At 28.0% G+C, this 18649-nt stretch overlaps 1 protein-coding gene and 1 long non-coding RNA gene across 3 annotated transcripts in view; both read right to left on the minus strand.

Annotated features, from left to right (window-relative positions):
• Positions 1 to 4709, minus strand: part of LOC107454134 (aryl hydrocarbon receptor) — a 148427-nt gene extending 143718 nt beyond the window's left edge. For both annotated transcript variants that reach the window (XM_016071206.4, XM_016071205.4), the window contains exon 1: positions 4581 to 4709. In XM_016071206.4, coding sequence (XP_015926692.1) covers positions 4581 to 4636 — 56 coding nt within the window. In that variant the 5' untranslated portion in view covers positions 4637 to 4709. The remainder of the gene's footprint in view (positions 1 to 4580) is intronic.
• LOC147801848 (uncharacterized) overlaps positions 1 to 18649 on the minus strand; it is a 288458-nt gene that overhangs the window by 187065 nt on the left and 82744 nt on the right. The window lies entirely within an intron of this gene.

The raw sequence follows: 18649 nt of genomic DNA on the forward strand, positions 1-18649 counted from the left end.
AGAAAACTTATTTTTTATGAAGTATTATTCTTTGGATTTTCTGAGAATCATTCAAACTTTTGAAAGGGTCCTTCTTCAATTTTAACTGTTCAGTAGAGAGTTTTTGAGACTCTCTAATAAAACTTTCCAAATTACACGAATTTAATTTGAAAATTTCAGAGATGTATTATTTCTTTCAATTGTATTACGCGTGGATTCTTAAAATTGTTCAGTAGTTTATCATTGCTTTTATTTTATTAGATGACCGGCATTGAACAGTTCTGAGTTTTCAATGCTTAACCTTGTAATTTTGAACCAAGAAATCTTCTGGATCAAGCATTGGGAGAAACTACTTTTTTGATGGAGCTAACCAGCATTCGCGTTGCATGGAGAGGAAAACCACGAAGCCCTCCCATCCCTACGACGAGGGATTTGAATCCATGATCTGTGTACCACTGAATATATTTTACGTCAGCACTGGGTTGAAAACAGAATCTGAATTCCAAGCTTTATCACTAAGGCCCGGATTTTGATGACATTTGCATTTTTTGCATTTTTGAACATTTTTTGTCTTTTAGAGCATTTTTTTAGATTTATAGGGCATTTTTCTTTAAATTTTGGGGCGTATTTTGCATTTTAATGCATTTTTTAAAGTTTTTTGTTAATTTTTTCCAATTTTTACTATTTTTTATCAATTTTCATTATTACACTGGCTTCCAAACAATGAAGAAAGTCTATGGAATATTAACAGGTGAAGCAAAATCTTTTCAAATTGAAGAAGAATTGTAAGTAAGTGAGACCGTCTTTTTCAAGTACGCACCTATAACATCAGTAGACGTTGAAAGAAGCTTCTGCAGGAATGAAAATTTACTTTCAGACAAGAGACGCTCGTTTACATTTCAAATTATCAAAAAACATTTAATAATCCAATGTAATTCTGATATTTAGTATTATTATGAGATGGAGGTTGTTATATCCATTAAAGTTTCTATACAAAATAAAAATATTTTGGTGTCAATATATTTTCCTTTTTTTGTTATTTTAGGATACAAAACATATTCTTCAAACTTTAATGAACGTAGAACAAGTATTGCATTGCTTTAAATTTTTTAAATGACTCATAATAATTTTAAAGACCAAAATATTTTTATAATTCAATATTTTTGCTTTATTTAAGGCATTTTTTGCGCAATTTTTGCATTTTTAAGGGCATTTTTGGCCCTTTTTAAGGGCATTTTTTGCACTTTTTAAGGGCATTAGTTGAGACTTTTTAGGTCAACAAAATCCGGGCTCTATTTATCACCTATCTCCTGAGCCCTCGCAGCTCTCTGAGAATCATTAAAATCCTTTTAACTATAAACATTTCTTTCTAGAAATTCTATTTTAATTCTTCAGTAGAGTATTATTTCTTTAGATCGCAATAAAGGTAGATTTTCTCGGAATCCTTAAACTGAAATTATAAACAGTTCTTTCTTAAAATGCAACTTTAACTGTTCGATAGTATTTCACGAATTACAAATTTCTTGTTTAAAATTTAACTTGATTATGAGTAAGTTTCACTAATGTTTAAAAATAATAAATTGCCATTAATTTTTTTTAATAAAAAAAAGATTATTTATAAGTCGCATTCATACATATTAAAATAGAAGCATTTTTCTTTTTTAAATTTTGAAGCAATTTAATTTTTGTAAAAACAAATCATTATTATCAATTATAATAGCTAGTAGCAATAATTTTTCTATTTATCATCAAATTTCATACTAAATTTACTGATGAATAGTTCAATTAAAGATTTATTACTTTGATTTAGGGGAAATTCTTAATATTTGTCTTAATATTTTTTCTTAATATTTGCTAATAATTTTTTTCAAATAATTTCCTTTAGAGATTGTTAAGTATTTTCTTTAATTTAATACTTTAAATTTAGAATGAAATTTGCTGATAAATAAAAAAAAAATATTGCTACAAGCAACTATAATTGATCATAATGATTTAATTTTATATAAATTAAATAATTTCCAAATTTGAAGTGCAAAAAGTTTTTATTTTAATATGTATGTATACTATTTATAATTAAAAAAAAATTTTTTTTTTGAAAAGTAAATTTATTATTTTTAAATATTATCGAAACTTACTCATAATCAAGTGAAATTTTAAACAAGAAATTTGTAATTCTTGACATACTACCGAACAGTTAAAATTGCATTTTAAGAAAGTTTAGACATAAATTTTGAAAGATTGTCATAAAATAAAGCCGATCCCTGCTTCCAACTCGTACGTTAAATACTATGGGAAGTTTTCGTGATTTTCCTCTCCATACTGTTGCTTCTATCCTAAATGACAGAAAAGAAATTCGTTCATTTCTGAAGAAAAAAAATATGAAATTGAGTATAATAAAGCAATGAAAACGTTATATACTTTTGATCATTGGTCACAAAGGGTAAAAAAAGGAACTCCAAATATAGATTCATTGAAAGTCAATGTTGTGTTAAAAGTCGTTAAGAGACTTCACTTATTTTACTCTTATACAAACTAATTTATAAATATATTTTTTCTGAATTAAATTAATAAAATAAAACTGCATTAAATATAACTAATTTTTAATTTTCATTCCATTTTATTCCTTACTTAAATTGTTCCAACAATAATAATAAAAGTGATTTATCGATTTCCCCCTTTTTTATGCCTTGACTGACCACAATTTGAGCTCCTATTAATTAAGGAAAATTCATTTCAGTTCATATTAAAGTAATTTTAGCTTTTTTTACTATTCAGACCTTTCCTCCTTTTCCTTCCTTAGAGTTGTTAAATAAATATTGAAATAATAGAATGAATAAACCATTCTGTAAGCCAGAATGTGTCTATGACTGCGTTAGTAAGGGTTTTTTTCTTTTAAATATATAATATCGCCTCGATGCAAGTCAATGTAATAAAACAAGTAATCTGCTTATGAGCATGATTTGTAAATGTATTATCAAGTAAGTTTATGGATACGTAAACAAAAACTTAAAACATTCTGTGACGCCCATTTAGAAGATATAAATTATAAATATATCTTAATTTAGATTTAATTGCCCCAGAGATGATTTATTTTTTAGAAATTAGACAGAATGTCATTTAATTGTAAAAAATGAAGCAAAATATTATACTCGATCCAATTTTTATGGTTAGGCCCATTCTTGGCAACTAAGGTATTGAAGACAGTTGGTATCAATTTAGTTAGAACATAATTTAAAACCACTTCTAAATGGGACTGATTCAATGAATTTATTCATGGTCTAGCTGTTCAAATTGGTTCGTTTGGTTATATATATATATATATATATATATATATATATATATATATATATATATATATATATATATATATATATATATATATATATATATATATATATATATATATATATATATATATATATATATATATATATATATATATATATATATATATATATATATATATATATATATATTAAGAAATGACAAATTATTAATCTTATTTTAAGTGATGAGTGACACTTGCGATAAAATATAAAATTAATTTAGTGACACTTAATACAGTCAAACCACGCTATAGTGAATTGTCAGTGGACACACACAGTATTTAACACAAACTTAATCCAATATAAACAATTTTTTTACCGTATCAGAAATCTTTGAAAAAATATTTTTTTTATCATATCGCTATAGGAAATAATGCAATAATAATTGTTGGAAATGATAATTGTAATAGTACATAATTAATACTATAACTGAAGTATATTTATAGCTATTTATAACTGTAATATATGTAATATGGTATTATAATTAATAAATAATTATAGAAAAATATAGATATATTTCATTAATTATTTTTTAATTATGCATATATATAGATAGATATATAAGCAAGCAGATACCCTAAACAACAAACTTTCCTTAAAGCGAATTTTTTTGCCTATAACGAAATTTTATTTTAGAACATTAAATAACGTACAGATTATTCTCTGTACAGCGAAGTGATTGTTCCCCTATAACGAATTTTTTAAAAGTTTATTTTTTTAAATTTTCGTCATTTTTAGAATGTTAAAGATGTTTATCTTTTTTCATTTTCGTCTTTTATTAAAAAAAAAAAAAAAATGAATTTAGAAATTTCTGCTAGTTTTGGATGCACTTACAATATTTACTCCAGCGAAATGACTCATTTTATTTTCCATTTTTTAAATAAAAACTATAATCATATACTTTTTAACTTATCATATCGACAAGAAATACTGTTGTCATTTTCTTTTTCTTTTTTAAAAAGACGAATTTAAAAGGTGGAATATCTGCCTGTTTTAGAAGCCATAAGTAAGCCATTCTGTACCATAAGTATGGTACAGAAACAAATTTGTCTCTGCGCCCTTTTGATATTTTAGTTAAATACAAATTTAAATACTTATTGCATAAAATTTTATTTTGATATAAGGAGGGTTCCTTTTTCAGAACCAAAAATATCTTGTTGCGGCTTCGAATTTTTGAAGAAGCATTTTAATTCCAAATATATCTCTTTTGTGACTTTCATACATAAAAATGATAATTCATATTCACATTAAAAGTGTACAATAAAAGTCTCTTACCTTTTACTGTTCCGTCTCCTTCTTTTTGTTGCATACATAGTTCCTAAATGATTCATATTTATCTATCTCATACTATCCCGTGAGTAAGACTGTATTCCACCGATTTCTTTGATTGATGTGTGGTAGGCGGGGTTACAATGAAGGACGCCTTTTCACACATTATCCAATGGAAGGAATGGATGACAGCGCCATCCTATGGCTGAACATTTAACTTTTCTCCCGGAAATTTCTCGTCTAAATAAATGAATTATTGGAAGAGTTGTCATTTTAAAAACATTGAAATCAAAAGAGGAAAACTTATTTTTCTACGAGGAATTTTCGATTTTTCCCCGCTTTAAACGAAAAAAAATATTTCATTTATTTTTGGCGATGCTTTAATGTTTTTTTTTCTTTTTTCTATGGTATGAAAATTTTGCAATTTAAAAATTCGTATGAAATAATTCACAGGCGTAGTGTCAGCGGTTGGCACAGGGGGACACATATCTCCAAATAATTTTCTGAAACTTCAAATTTCTTTTTCAATCATTTGTTTCTTTTTCTAAAACTTAAAAAAAAAAAAAAAAAAAAAAAAAAAAAAAAGTGTGGAGTTAATTTTAGCTAATTTATATATAGGTTATTTTTGTAAAATAATTTTATACTTATCACTTTTTCGTAATTAGTATCATAAAAACCAATGACTGTTTTTTTTTTCTGTTTCTCTTTCTTTCTTTTTTTCTTTTCAGATTTTTGTCAATCTGAACTCAACGATTTGAATAAAACGAATTTAAATATAATAGCTTATAATTATAGCTTATATTATAGTAATTTAATTTATGCATAATATGATTTTTTATAATTATATTTATTTTTTATGAACATAATGGAGAACTGGGCAAACCGTTGTATCATTCATAAATCTACCGTGCTATAGAAAAATCAATGTAACAGACAAAAAATTCAAAGTTGAGATTTTTATGTATTAGGCATCTCTGAACGATAAACTACATGCTGCGCAAAAATTGTTTTTTCAAAAATAAATTTTGTTTTATCAGTTTTCTGAAATTCTATTCTATCGTTCATAGGTATTAGCAATACAAAGAAAAAAATATGTCAAGCCACTTTTCTCGGAATCTATCGTAAAGCATTTACATTGTTTTTTCAATTGCAAGGCAGAAATCACTGGCAATCACATTTGAAATATGTAATTGAAGCCATAAAGAAAAAAATAATGGAAGTAAAATAAAAATATGGCCACCAAAGCCAACGTCTTCAGGCGGTACCAGCTCCGGAAGTCATAGAACAAAACCTTTTCTATTGAGAGAGTGGACAAATGTCAAAATTAGCTCTCTCAGATCCCCGAAGGTTTTGTAAAAGTTCAGGAAGAAATACAAGAAATACATAAAATCAAATAAGAAGAGAAATTTCAAACAAAATCTTGAGAATATAATACAAAAGTGAAGAAATAAAAACTCACAGCAAACTGGTCAAACAGCAATCTTACAAACTAACTAAATGTGAAAGAAACATTTGAAATAAAAGAAAACGCCGTCTATAAAATGCTCAGTAGGAAAAAAGGAAAGTAAAAGTAGATTACGTAACAGATTAATATAATGCTCAATTGGGGCTGCTCAGTCAAGACTTTAATTTCGCCCTGTTAAAAGAAATTAGTATTCCTCAATCATTTTCCTAATCAAAAAATTAACATTGCAATAATTATAAGGAAAATCATTATTACTCAAATAATTCAAAAATTATTCGCAGCCTCCCGAAAGCTTTCAACATTATTGCAAATTTTTTTAATCCTAAACATTTGCGAAAAAACTAAATTTTTAAAAATTTTATTGCACAAATTAGTATTAAAGTTACAGAAAAAAATAACTTTAAATTTGAAAGCTTTTTGTTTCTCAAAAACATCAATTTTAATTATTTTATCAACAATATCAATTTTAAAATCTAAATATTCAACATTTAAGCAATTCTCATTAGTTTTTTCTCAAAATCTTTAGGGTAAATACTATAAGTAAAATAAAATCAGAAGTAAATAAAATCAGATAGGCCGGGGACTGACTCGGTGGAGTCTGATTTTCCTGCAATTAATGAAAAGAACTGGAGATCAAAGATAAATAGAAAGTCGTTATGGAAAAATCTTCAGAGGATGGCATTGGCCCACATTGGGCTGCCTGGACAACTATGATGATGTATACTAAGTGCTGAAAATTAATTGTTTTGCGAAGGACACGATTCAGGATACAGGTTGCCTAATTCGTACCACCTGCACCCTATATTGAATAAACGTCAAAAATATCGAGCATTTATAATTAAGTGAATAAGTTGACCGCGTGTAATCCAATAAAATGTTTAATACATAAATATTAAATTTTTGAACTGTTACAAGAGTAGTTACAGTACTAAGGGCCTTCAAAATGTAAATGGATATCTACAAAGCATAACTTTTATAAGTGCTGCTATTTAACATTTCAACAGAGAAAGTATTGGGGTAGATCGCTTAACTGAACAATATTTACTGGATCACTAGCCAGAAAGTTCGCCATTCGTCACCTTTTTTTTCTGCTGTTAAATCTGAATTTATTGAAATAGTTTCATATTGATTCATGTTTTCTGAAGTAAAATATATATATATATATATATATATATATATATATATATATATATATATATATATATATATATATATATGTGTGTGTGTGTGTGTGTGTTATAAGTGCTGTTATTTAATACATTATCTGTTTGAGAACAAACTTTCTTCTTAGGTTTCAACAGAGAAAGTATTGGGGTAAATCACTTAACTAACTAATATTTACTGGATCACTGACCAGAAAGTTCGCCACTCATCACCTTTTTTTTCTGCTGTTAAATCTGAATTTATTGAAATAGTTTCATATTGATTCATGTTTTCTGAAGTAAAATATATATATATATATATATATATATATATATATATATATATATATATATATATATATATATATATATATATATATATATATATATATATATATATATATATATATATATATATATATATATATATATATATATGTGTGTGTGTGTTATAAGTGCTGTTATTTAATACATTATCTGTTTGAGAACAAACTTTCTTCTTAGGTTTCAACAGAGAAAGTATTGGGGTAAATCACTTAACTAACTAATATTTACTGGATCACTGACCAGAAAGTTCGCCACTCATCACCTTTTTTTTCTGCTGTTAAATCTGAATTTATTGAAATAGTTTCATATTGATTCATGTTTTCTGAAGTAAAATATATATATATATATATATATATATATATATATATATATATATATATATATATATATATATATATATATATATATATATATATATATATATATATATATATATATATATATATATATATATATATATATATATATATATATATATATATATATATATATATATATATATATATATATATATATATATATATATATATGTGTGTGTGTGTTATAAGTGCTGTTATTTAATACATTATCTGTTTGAGAACAAACTTTCTTCTTAGGTTTCAACAGAGAAAGTATTGGGGTAAATCACTTAACTAACTAATATTTACTGGATCACTGACCAGAAAGTTCGTCACTCATCACCTTTTTTTTTCAGCTGTTAAATCTGAATTTACTGAAATAGTTTCATATTGATTCCTGTTTTCTGAAGTAAAAAAAAAAAAAAAAAATATGTGTGTTATAAGTGCTGCTATTTAATACATTATCTGTTTGAGAACAAACTTTCTTCTTAGGTTTCAACAGAGAAAGTATTGGGATAGATCACTTAACTAACTAATATTTACTGGATCACTGACCAGAAAGTTCGCCACTCATCACCTTTTTTTTCTGCTGTTAAATCTGAATTTACTGAAATAGTTTCATATTGATTCTTGTTTCCTGATGTCAAAAAAATATTTGTTTTTTATTTCCAATGGCCAAAGTTACAGAAAGACCTGCACACCACAATTTAAACAAAAAAGTAATTTAACTAAAAATGAAGAAATAAGAGGTCTTTTTAAACTCACTGGGTGCAAGCTTTGTCACTCACGAAATTAAAATTTTGTTAAGTTATTTCAGAAATACAGTATATTCTCGATATCTCAAGCTTTGATATCTCGAAAATATTGTTTTGTCAATATATATATATATATTTATCTATCCACATTATGTTAATTTGAATTCCTATGTCGAAGGATTTCTTCTCAAAACTTTTTTACGTCGAACTTTTTTCGTAATAGAAAATTATTTTTTTTGGAAAAATCACAAAGTTAATTGTAAACCAATTTTTTTTCTATTTAATGCATAATTATATTTGTGTCTTACTTTTAAAAATAAAATTATCATAGTTGTACTTGTACTTATAGTCAACTATCATGGCATACATATTTGCTAAAAGTTGTTCGTATGTTTCATTATTTACTTTTTAAAGTAATATTTTAGAATATATTTTTCGATTTTTCAGAACATATTTAGTTCTGAACTTGCTATCTCGAAATTTTTAGCCTCCCTTCAACTTTAAGATATCGAGAGTAATATAAAATAAAGGGTATGAAAATCGACCTGTTTAGTAAACTGTTAAAAAATCGTTTGTTTCTTACAGTAAAAGTTATGGCACTGCCACTGACAGAAGGTGCAATAACATTTACAGTAAATTTGCGGTTTTGAAAATATTACAGCAGATTGATGTAAAATTTACAGTAAAAGTCATTCTGACTATTACAACGATTTGCTGTAAAATTCACAACAAAGTTACTGTTTTGAATATTACAGCAGACTTACGTAACCGTTCACAAACTGCTTTAAATATTACAGGAAACTACTGTTGATGTCACAGTATGCTGCGTTTAACAGTGCTGTGAAAATAACATTTCTGTCTAATCACATTGTGCTGTTTGTGATAATGCTGCGCGCTGTCAGTAACAACACATTAGGGAATTTATTTCAATCTAATGAAATATTTACAGCATAGTTCATCACTGCAACTTTATAAATTTTACATCTGCTAACAACCTGCTTGCTGTATAACATAAATAGGAATTTTTATATTGTTTTTAAAACTATATTTACTTGTACTAGTAGGACAATATACCTAAAAATAGATAGTAATTTTTATAATTAGTGCCATTTGTATAGTTGAGTAAAAGAAAAACACGAGTACCAAAAATGATATTTGCACGCACTGTATCGTATAAAATTGTTTATAACAGGCATATAATTATTGAACCTGGGAAATGTAAGGTAACTTCAATTGTATTGAAAGTAACACCCTCAAGTAGTATATTATTATTTACTAGCCCATCATGCTTGAGTAAAGATTCGAAAATTAGTTTTTCTTACTGAACTTAAATGCCTAGGTTTTTAATCAATTTCATTAACTGATTATAAGTATTTTCTTACAGATCTGTAAATCACGAGCATGAAACCATGAAAATGTCTTTACAAACCTAAAGCCATAAAAATGTTACATACCTGAAACTATGAAAATGTCTTTACAAACAAGTTTAAAAAAATTATAAACTTTACATGGAGTTTTTTTTTTTTAAAGAGAATTCTTTTTTCAATTAAATGAAGTTGGGGTTGTCAAAATATGCTGGTTATTCAGTAATTACCGTCATTAATAAAAAATTTTAAACATCCTGAGAATGGCAAAAAAGGCCTTCCTCAATTACTTCCTATAAACTTCTTATGTTGCGTCACGATAGCTCAGGGGAAAAAGCGTTTCAATGACGTGAACTGGGTTCGAATCCCAACGATGTCCGGCCTATACGAATTCCGGCTTGCACCAACCGCATTACTGTCGGAAAATATCCTCAGTGGAAGATGGGTCATGGGTTAGAGTCCCCTTGCAGTCAGGCTAACCGAGGGAGGTTCTCGTGGTCTTCCTCTCCATGTAAAGCAAATGCGGGTTAGTTCCGTCAGAAAGTCCTCCCCGAAAGAATCGGCTGTTCAACGTTGGTTATGAAAAAAATATAAAAAATATTAAAAAAATATATAAAATATAAAAACTTCGTATATTTATACGAAGTCATTGAAGAAAGGAAGGAACAAAATATAACTAATAATGACATTGAAAAGTGATGCTGAATGTATCAAAAACTTGTTTAATACCGAAGTAAAGGCAATCAATTTGTTTCTGAAGTTTTCGTCTCGCCTTCCTTACTAGTGATTATACAAATTTCAATAGTTCTTTTTTTTCTTACTAGTTGAAATGCTGCACTCAGTGTTATACTTTGAGGAATTTGCTTAAGAATTTAATAACGAAAAAAGCATTCGGCACTTAAAAAGAACACAAGTTATGAAATATTCTACTATTCTCCATTTCTTACGAACTCGCACTTTTATTATCAGTTGTCATAATATTTTGAAATAAACAGAATTATGATGAAGGAGCAGGGGGTAACTGAATATTAAATTGTACTTTCCCGTCATTTAAGAAGTCATTTTTTTTCCCGTGGCTTCCGTAAATAAATAGGTTAATGAATTTTCCATTTCACGCTTTTTTATTTTATATCAGCATGATAGAAAGCATTTCTGAAATAAAATAATATTTTTGTAATATTATCTTTCAATATTTAGCGGTTTTTCTTTGAAAAGCACTTTTAGCAACTTACTCATTGCCTGCAACTTTTCTCTAATCTTTAAACTTATTCTGTTTTATTTTATTTTATATCAGCTTGATGGAAAGCATTTTTGAAATAAAATAATATTTTTGTAATATTATCTTTCAATATTTAGCGGCTTTTCTTTATTCTATTTTATTTTATTTTACATCAGCATGATGGAAAGCATTTTCGAAATAAAATAATATTTTTGTAATATTATCTTTCAATATTCAGCGGCACACAGTTTACACAGTTTTAAGAAATCTATAGACGATAGACGTAAAATAGCCGAACTAAAAGTTGCTTGTTTTATAGCAGAGCATTGTTCGATTTCAACCGTGAATCAGTTAGGCGAGCTCATAAAAAGTTTAGGCGACAAATCAGAACTGCTTCAAAACATCAAACTCCATCGTACAAAATGCTTATCTTTACTTATAAATGTCATAAGCCCATGTATGTTTCAAGATTTGAATGATGATGTTGGCGAATCTTACTATTCTCTCATAATTGATGATACTACAACAGTTGATACAAAGAAAGTAATGGGTATTATGATAGTTTACTTCAGCAAGAAAAAACGTAAAGTTATTGCAACATTTTATAGAATTGTTGAAATTGAAGCCGGTGATGCCGAAACAATGTATAGAGCTTTCAAGACAATTTTGGAGAAAGATGGTTTACGACTGAGTAATTTGCTTGGGTTGGGCATTGACGGTGGTAAATATTATGGTGGGCTCTCGCAATTCACTTTCAACAAGATTACTTCAAGATGTTCCTCATGCAGTTATTGTGAAATGTATATGTCATTCTTTACATCCTGCTGCTGAACATGCATTTTCTGTTTTGCCAACCAATCTTGATTTTTTGATTCGTGAAACTCACAATTGGTTTTCCAACAGCACAAAAAGACAACTTGAATACAAAAAAGTTTATAAGCTAATTGAAATCGCTGATCCTATTAAAACTTCCAAGTTATCTGGAACTAGATGGCTAGCTCGAATAGAATCAATTAAAATCATTCTTGATCAATGGGAACCTCTGAAAATGCATTTCAGTACTGCTGCGGATAAAGAGAGATGCTATACTGCAAATCAACTCTATTCAATGTATAAGGACGCTGAAAACAAATTGTATTTGACGCATATTTATTTTATTTTAAAAAAAGTCACTGAAATCAATAGATTGTTTCAATCAAATCAAGTTGATCCGCTAAAATTATTCGAAGATTTACACGAGTTAATTTTTTTTCTTTTATATTTTTTTTCTTCATTTTTTTTCTTCTTTTTTTTCTTTTCTTATATATTAATTTTTTTTCTGTCGTTGTACCGCAACAGTTAAGTGAAGTCAACAAATTATCAATGCATAATTTCAATTGAGTCGTTTTTAATGCATCCTTCTTGCGTGAATTTTGGCTACGAATTTAATTCTCTTGCAGTAAATATTGATTCCGAAATCGTACGTAATGTTAAGGAAAGATGCATAAATTTTGTTGTTAAATTGTGCAAAGAAGGTCAAAACAGAATACCAAATAATTTTGAAACATTAGAGTCTATAAAAAAGTTTTCACCGGATTCAACAGGCAAATTTGTTAAGGCAAATGTTACAGATATTGTTGCTAAATTTTCGTCAATTTGTATTGATGTCGGTGAAACAATTGCAGAGTGGAATTTACTCTCATGTAGATGATTTGAATTGTGATTCCACTGAATCTTTATGGGTAAAAATCAGCGAAATTAAAAATTCTTGTGGAAATTTAAAATTCAAACATATTTTGACTCTTGTTTAAGCTTTATTAAGTATTCCGTTTTCAAATGCAGCTGTGGAGAGATGTTTCTCCATATTAAATATTATTAAAGACTGATTGAGGAATAAAATATCTATAACTTCAGCTGATGCTATTTTGCACGTTCGATATGAACTTTCCAATGGTTGTCAAAAATTTGTACCTACTTCTTCGATGTTAAAAATGTTTAACAGCGAAAACATATACAAATCAGAAAATATTGACGAAAGTATGTTGGATATTTTATCAGAAATTTAAGCACAATGTTAGAATTAAAATATTAAGAAGAATATATCGTTGATAATAAAATATTTATGAAAAAATGTGCAAGTCAAAAAGTATTGAAAAAAATATCTTAAATATTTTAGTAGAAATTAGAAATAATGTAATAATTGAAATGTAAAAAAGATTAATTAGTTGATAATAAAATATTAAAAAGTATAAAAGCAACGTTTTTTTATACATTATTTAACTTTTGTACTATTATTTTAATACTTATACATTAAGTTAAAAATTTTGGGTGTTTTTAAAAATATTTAGGGGTTACTATCTGGGGGTAAGCGGTTATCGGCACCTGGCAACACTGGGAAGAGCAGGCTGATGGTGGCCAGTGATGCCCGTGGAATCGTGTCTTTACGATCAGTCCATTGCGAGACTCAAATGGATTAAAAATCTCCTCCTTAATACACTTAATGAACTCTTAATTGTCCCAAAAATATTCAAAATGCTGATATGCGATAAAATAGGTCTACATTCTTGTTACAACAATTGTAAATTTAATCACTCAAACTAGTCGGTAATTGATGGTAATTGATGTTCAAAATATAACGTTAAAATTTATTAATAGCGGTCATTGACTTTTAACATTGTTATTCATACGAGACCACCAGTTAAAAGTTGAGTGGTCTAGCTAGTCAAAAAGTGGACACAATGTCAAGTATGTGACTGTCCATGGACCTGATATCTAATGCGGCGAAGCATATGATTTTCAGTGCTTAAAACACTGATGCATGAATATATCGACACAAAGTTGATATTTAAATCTTAAATACTTTAAACTAAAAATTTATAAATTTATTTAATGATTTTTATCTAATAATATGATTTCTATAATAATCACACAGACTCTAAGCAAAATTAAAAATTAGCTAAACTAAATATAATGAAAAAAAAATCTTTGTAACTCTCAACAAAATAGAATTTTGAAAAAAATGTAACAGAAACTGTAACAGAAGTATTTTTGCAACTTCTAGATACAAGCATTTAATTTGCACATTGCAGTTCATAATATTGATTCAAAACATTCTAAATTAAAATTCAATCAGATTATTTGTTGAAAACTGGGAAGTACGCAGGATTAAGGTAATCCCCTCAATCGGGAATTCGGAGCCCGCGACAGTCCTCCAGAGAAGACACTGCACCCGGCCACACCAACCAGATTGGCTAGGCTTATTAAAACTCAAAAAATTACAAAATTTGCAAAAACTACAAGTGATGGCAAGAAACTCATCTTATATTGCCGCCGGTGGAGTTTCCCTTATAGTGAACGTGGAATGGTAAAAACATATTTTGTAGAATAAAATGATACATCCAATCACAAGATGTAGTAAATTAAAATAGTTAAGATAAAATTCAACATAAACAAGGGTTGCAACTACAAGATAAAAGCAATAAAAGGAGCACAAGTCAAGATGCAGGAGTAAAACAGACTGTTTGAATAACAATTATCTCCAAGAGGTTTGATCCCTGCCAGCCGTAGTAAATGGCCTCTGAGATTAATCGTTCAGTTCTGTGGGTCCACCTTGTAAACGGGCTATGGGACAGAAGTTGATTTTTGGCTAGAGAGGGAGATACCGAAAAAGAAGCCTTAATGTCAACTTAAATTTATAATTCAAGTCTTATAAAGCCCATTTTTATAAATTCAAAATTGTGATTTTCTGAGAATAACACAGAGAAAAGAAGTATAGTTAAAACTAACAGAATATGGTGATCTCAATGGGAATACCACAAAAGTAATGTAATTTTTATCCTTTTAGTAAAATTGAAATATGTTTTTTTTTCTTCATGATGCTGTTTGGTAATGAGAATCACAATAATTAGGTTATTTCAACAGCTGTAAAAAAAATTTCCAAAAAAAGGAGGGAGCAGGTGTGCCGGTATAAAACAGGTTATTTCATAGAAAAATACTGTTATTTAACTCCTCTTTTCTAAGCAGGTAAGTACTGTTATTTTAATAATGAAAAAATATTAAACTTTGTTATTTTAATAGAAATCTCTATAAAATATCTATATCAGTATTGTGGTCGGTGCGAGCTGAGATCCGCATGACAATTCTTATGAAATGTCACTGTAAAATGGTATGCAACGGTAAAGCGGTAAAAAGTTTATAGAGAAATTTTGAAATTTAGTTACAAAGGTTGCCAACAGGTGGTGTTGTAGTATGTACAGAATTTTTGAAAGGAATACAAATGCCGTAAAACTGTAAACAAACTATGTTATTCTTAAAACAGAAGCGCACGTTGTTTACATGGCTTAAACCTCTCAGCTCCATCTATTGGCAACCCTTGTAACTAATTTTAAAAACGATTCATATTCAGTTTGTTTCATTCCACTATCGCCCTTTGTTTCTGAGGTTTAGAAATCAACCAAGAAATCATACAGCCAAATGGAAAACATATCATAAATCTGTTGCCTTTAAACTCAGGAATTATTTTAAAATTTTGATAAACTTTTTAGTCAGAGCCCTGGAAAAGAAATTGAACTTATCAATTACAATTAAATGCAGTGTCTAGCGCATTGCTTAAATTGCATTTCGTTTAAGTTTAAAAACCACAGTTCCTGGCCAAATTATTCGACGCACTATGAGATTCTATGTAAAATCTTTCTACAGCTTTATTGTGTGTACGCGGCTGAAACCGGTTTGCACTTGTTTTCGTTCATGTTTCAATCAGATAACATTGTAATGTAATACGTTAAAAACAAATACAACTAGGAAGTATATTAAAAAAATCTCCTAAATAAAAAACCATTACATGCATCTTTAAATGTAAAACTATTGCATATAAACTCGTGCAAAACGTATAATTATTAAAAAACCACAGTACGTTTAATAATTTGGTATAATTATTATTATACCCGATATAATAAATATTCTATATTTATATAATCTATCGTCTAATTTAAGTGATTTTTACACGAACGGTAGCGTAAAAACAATAAATATGTATAGTATCAACTGATAATTAAGCATCGAATCTTATAATGCCAAGGACTGTATATTATTTCACTTATTTAGATAATTTTATAATAAATTTCATCAATTCATAGATCACAATTTTATTTTAAGCTAGGCCTTAAAAATACTTAAAGAAAAGGACGTTTTAAAGTGTATAAAAAATAATAAAACGATAATAATTTGAGAGTGCGAGGTAGCAGAAAAAAAAATCATTAAGAATGTAATCAATAGGCACTCCATTTTAATAATGCCTTCACTTTGTAATTTAAAAATATTAGATCCATTAAGGTTGACACGCAAATGCTCTATTACACGCTTCATTTTACACTACTGCACTACCTTTTATTCATGAATTTTAACCAATGTATTAAATATTAGAAGGAACAATGATTCGTGTAGAAATCATTCTTTCTTAAAAACACACACAAAAAAAGGATTCCTTAATTTATATGATTTGATTAATTTTTGAACGGTACATATTCAAATATATCTGAAACATCGGTTTTCAACAAATTGTATGAAACTTTTTATTCTTATGATTTTCTTAGTGCTTTCTAGGAAATGCTTCCAGCAAAAATTTTGTCAAGTTCAGAAAATCTTTATATGAATATAAATTCTGTCTCAATTGATCTGAGTAGTTACAGTCCCTTATTAAATGCACTTAAGGTTCTATCTTAGTTATTGTTTTTATGGGACTGAAACTGGTGTACCAATTTGTTAATTTAGATTATATATAATATAAATTTAACGATTGGATCAATTAGACAATAGATTATATAGAATATTTGTTATATCAGGTATTATATTAGGATATTATAATAATTTGATCAAATTATTAGACGCACTGTACTTTTTTAATAATTACACGTTTTGTAATACTTTTATATTTAAACATGCATGTAATGGGTTTCTATTCGGGAAATTTTTAATATACTTGATATTGGTATTTGATATTAAAGTATTGCATTACAATGTTAACCAATTAATATACGAACGTAAACAAATGCAAACCGGTTTCAGTCACGTAAAAACAATAAAGCTGTATAGCATCACCTGATAAATAATAACTTACATAGAATCTTATAGTGCGTCTAATAATTTGGCCAGAGACTGTAGATTCTAAAACAGCAAAAGTGCAGTCCTGCAATTTTAAGTTGACTCCCCTTAATAAGTGCTACCTTTCTTTTGCAAGTTTAGAAAGCTGAGAAATGCGTCTTATTTTAAGGAAAAATGTCATTTCTCTCTTTAACGTTATTCCTCAGAATATGCTTTTTTTTTTTAAATTTAAGGGCCATGGCCCGGTATGCTCTTGCCCGATATTTAATACAATGATGATTTTGAAGGTAAAAGGTCATTTGTCCGATATACAGTTTGTCTAAAGTAAGAACTCCCTTAACCATTCGTCTGGTGACTATGGTAGCGAAATATAACTATTTCAGGCAGGCGAAAAAATCTTTTTCTTCAGTCTACTGTGTTAGCCCCAGAGGGAAGAGAAGTTATCCTCCCTAAAATGCACTATTCTTGTTTCCGCAGACGCCCTCAGACTTTGTTGTGGGGGAGTTCCTTCCGTAGACAAATTATGCACTTCCCCGGTATTCCTCAGGTTAAAGTTTTTGTTTCCTTTAAGTTAAGGGCCATTGCCTTGTATGGTTTTGCCCAATATTTCTGAAATTTTTTTTTTTAATCAAGTGTAAGGCCCGTTACTCGGCACTTCCGAAGTTAACATTTTTTTTTCTAATCTAAATAATCAGAGCCGGACAAAAAATGTTTCTCCAACTACTGAAAAGATTAATATAATCATATAAAATAAAAATCAATAAAAAATGTGGCGAATTCGTAGCTTAAAATTGCTTTGAAACGCATTATATTATCAGGAAATTTATATTTTATTTTCGTTTTCCAAATTCTGAAGTTGAAAATGATGTATCTATTTCATAAAAAAATGTCAACATGCACCCACTAACTAAGCAAACGATATGGAACAGACCACTGAGGGACGTGCTTAGTGTTTTAGTGGCCAAAGCATTGAGACATTTTATCAAAGTTGATCCACATTTTATTTAAAAATATATATACAGACGGACCTCTATTTAACGAACTTCCATTTTGCGAATTTCTTTATTTTTCGATTTTTTTCGAGGAACCAAGAACATTTTGGAAGTTTTTTCATAAAATAACTTCCCAATATCGAAGTGAGTTTTCTATTTAACGTACTTTTCTTTGAGGTCCTCAAGTTTGAAATGTTCTGAAATATTTCTCAAAATATTTCAGAACATTTCAAAAATGTTAACGCATTTTATGGGGGAAATGGCCTTAAATTGCTTTTCGAAGTCACTTATAGAGAAAGCAGTAGCCCTTTCCCTTTTTGTTTGTATTTCAAACGAAAAATTAACGGATTTTTTCAGTAGTAATTAAACTTAAGAACTTATGTTTTAATGAATAT

This window comes from Parasteatoda tepidariorum, chromosome 11, assembly GCF_982258835.1.
Source record: "Parasteatoda tepidariorum strain Cologne lab strain chromosome 11, Ptep-v5.0, whole genome shotgun sequence".
NCBI classification, from domain to species: Eukaryota; Metazoa; Arthropoda; class Arachnida; order Araneae; family Theridiidae; genus Parasteatoda; species Parasteatoda tepidariorum.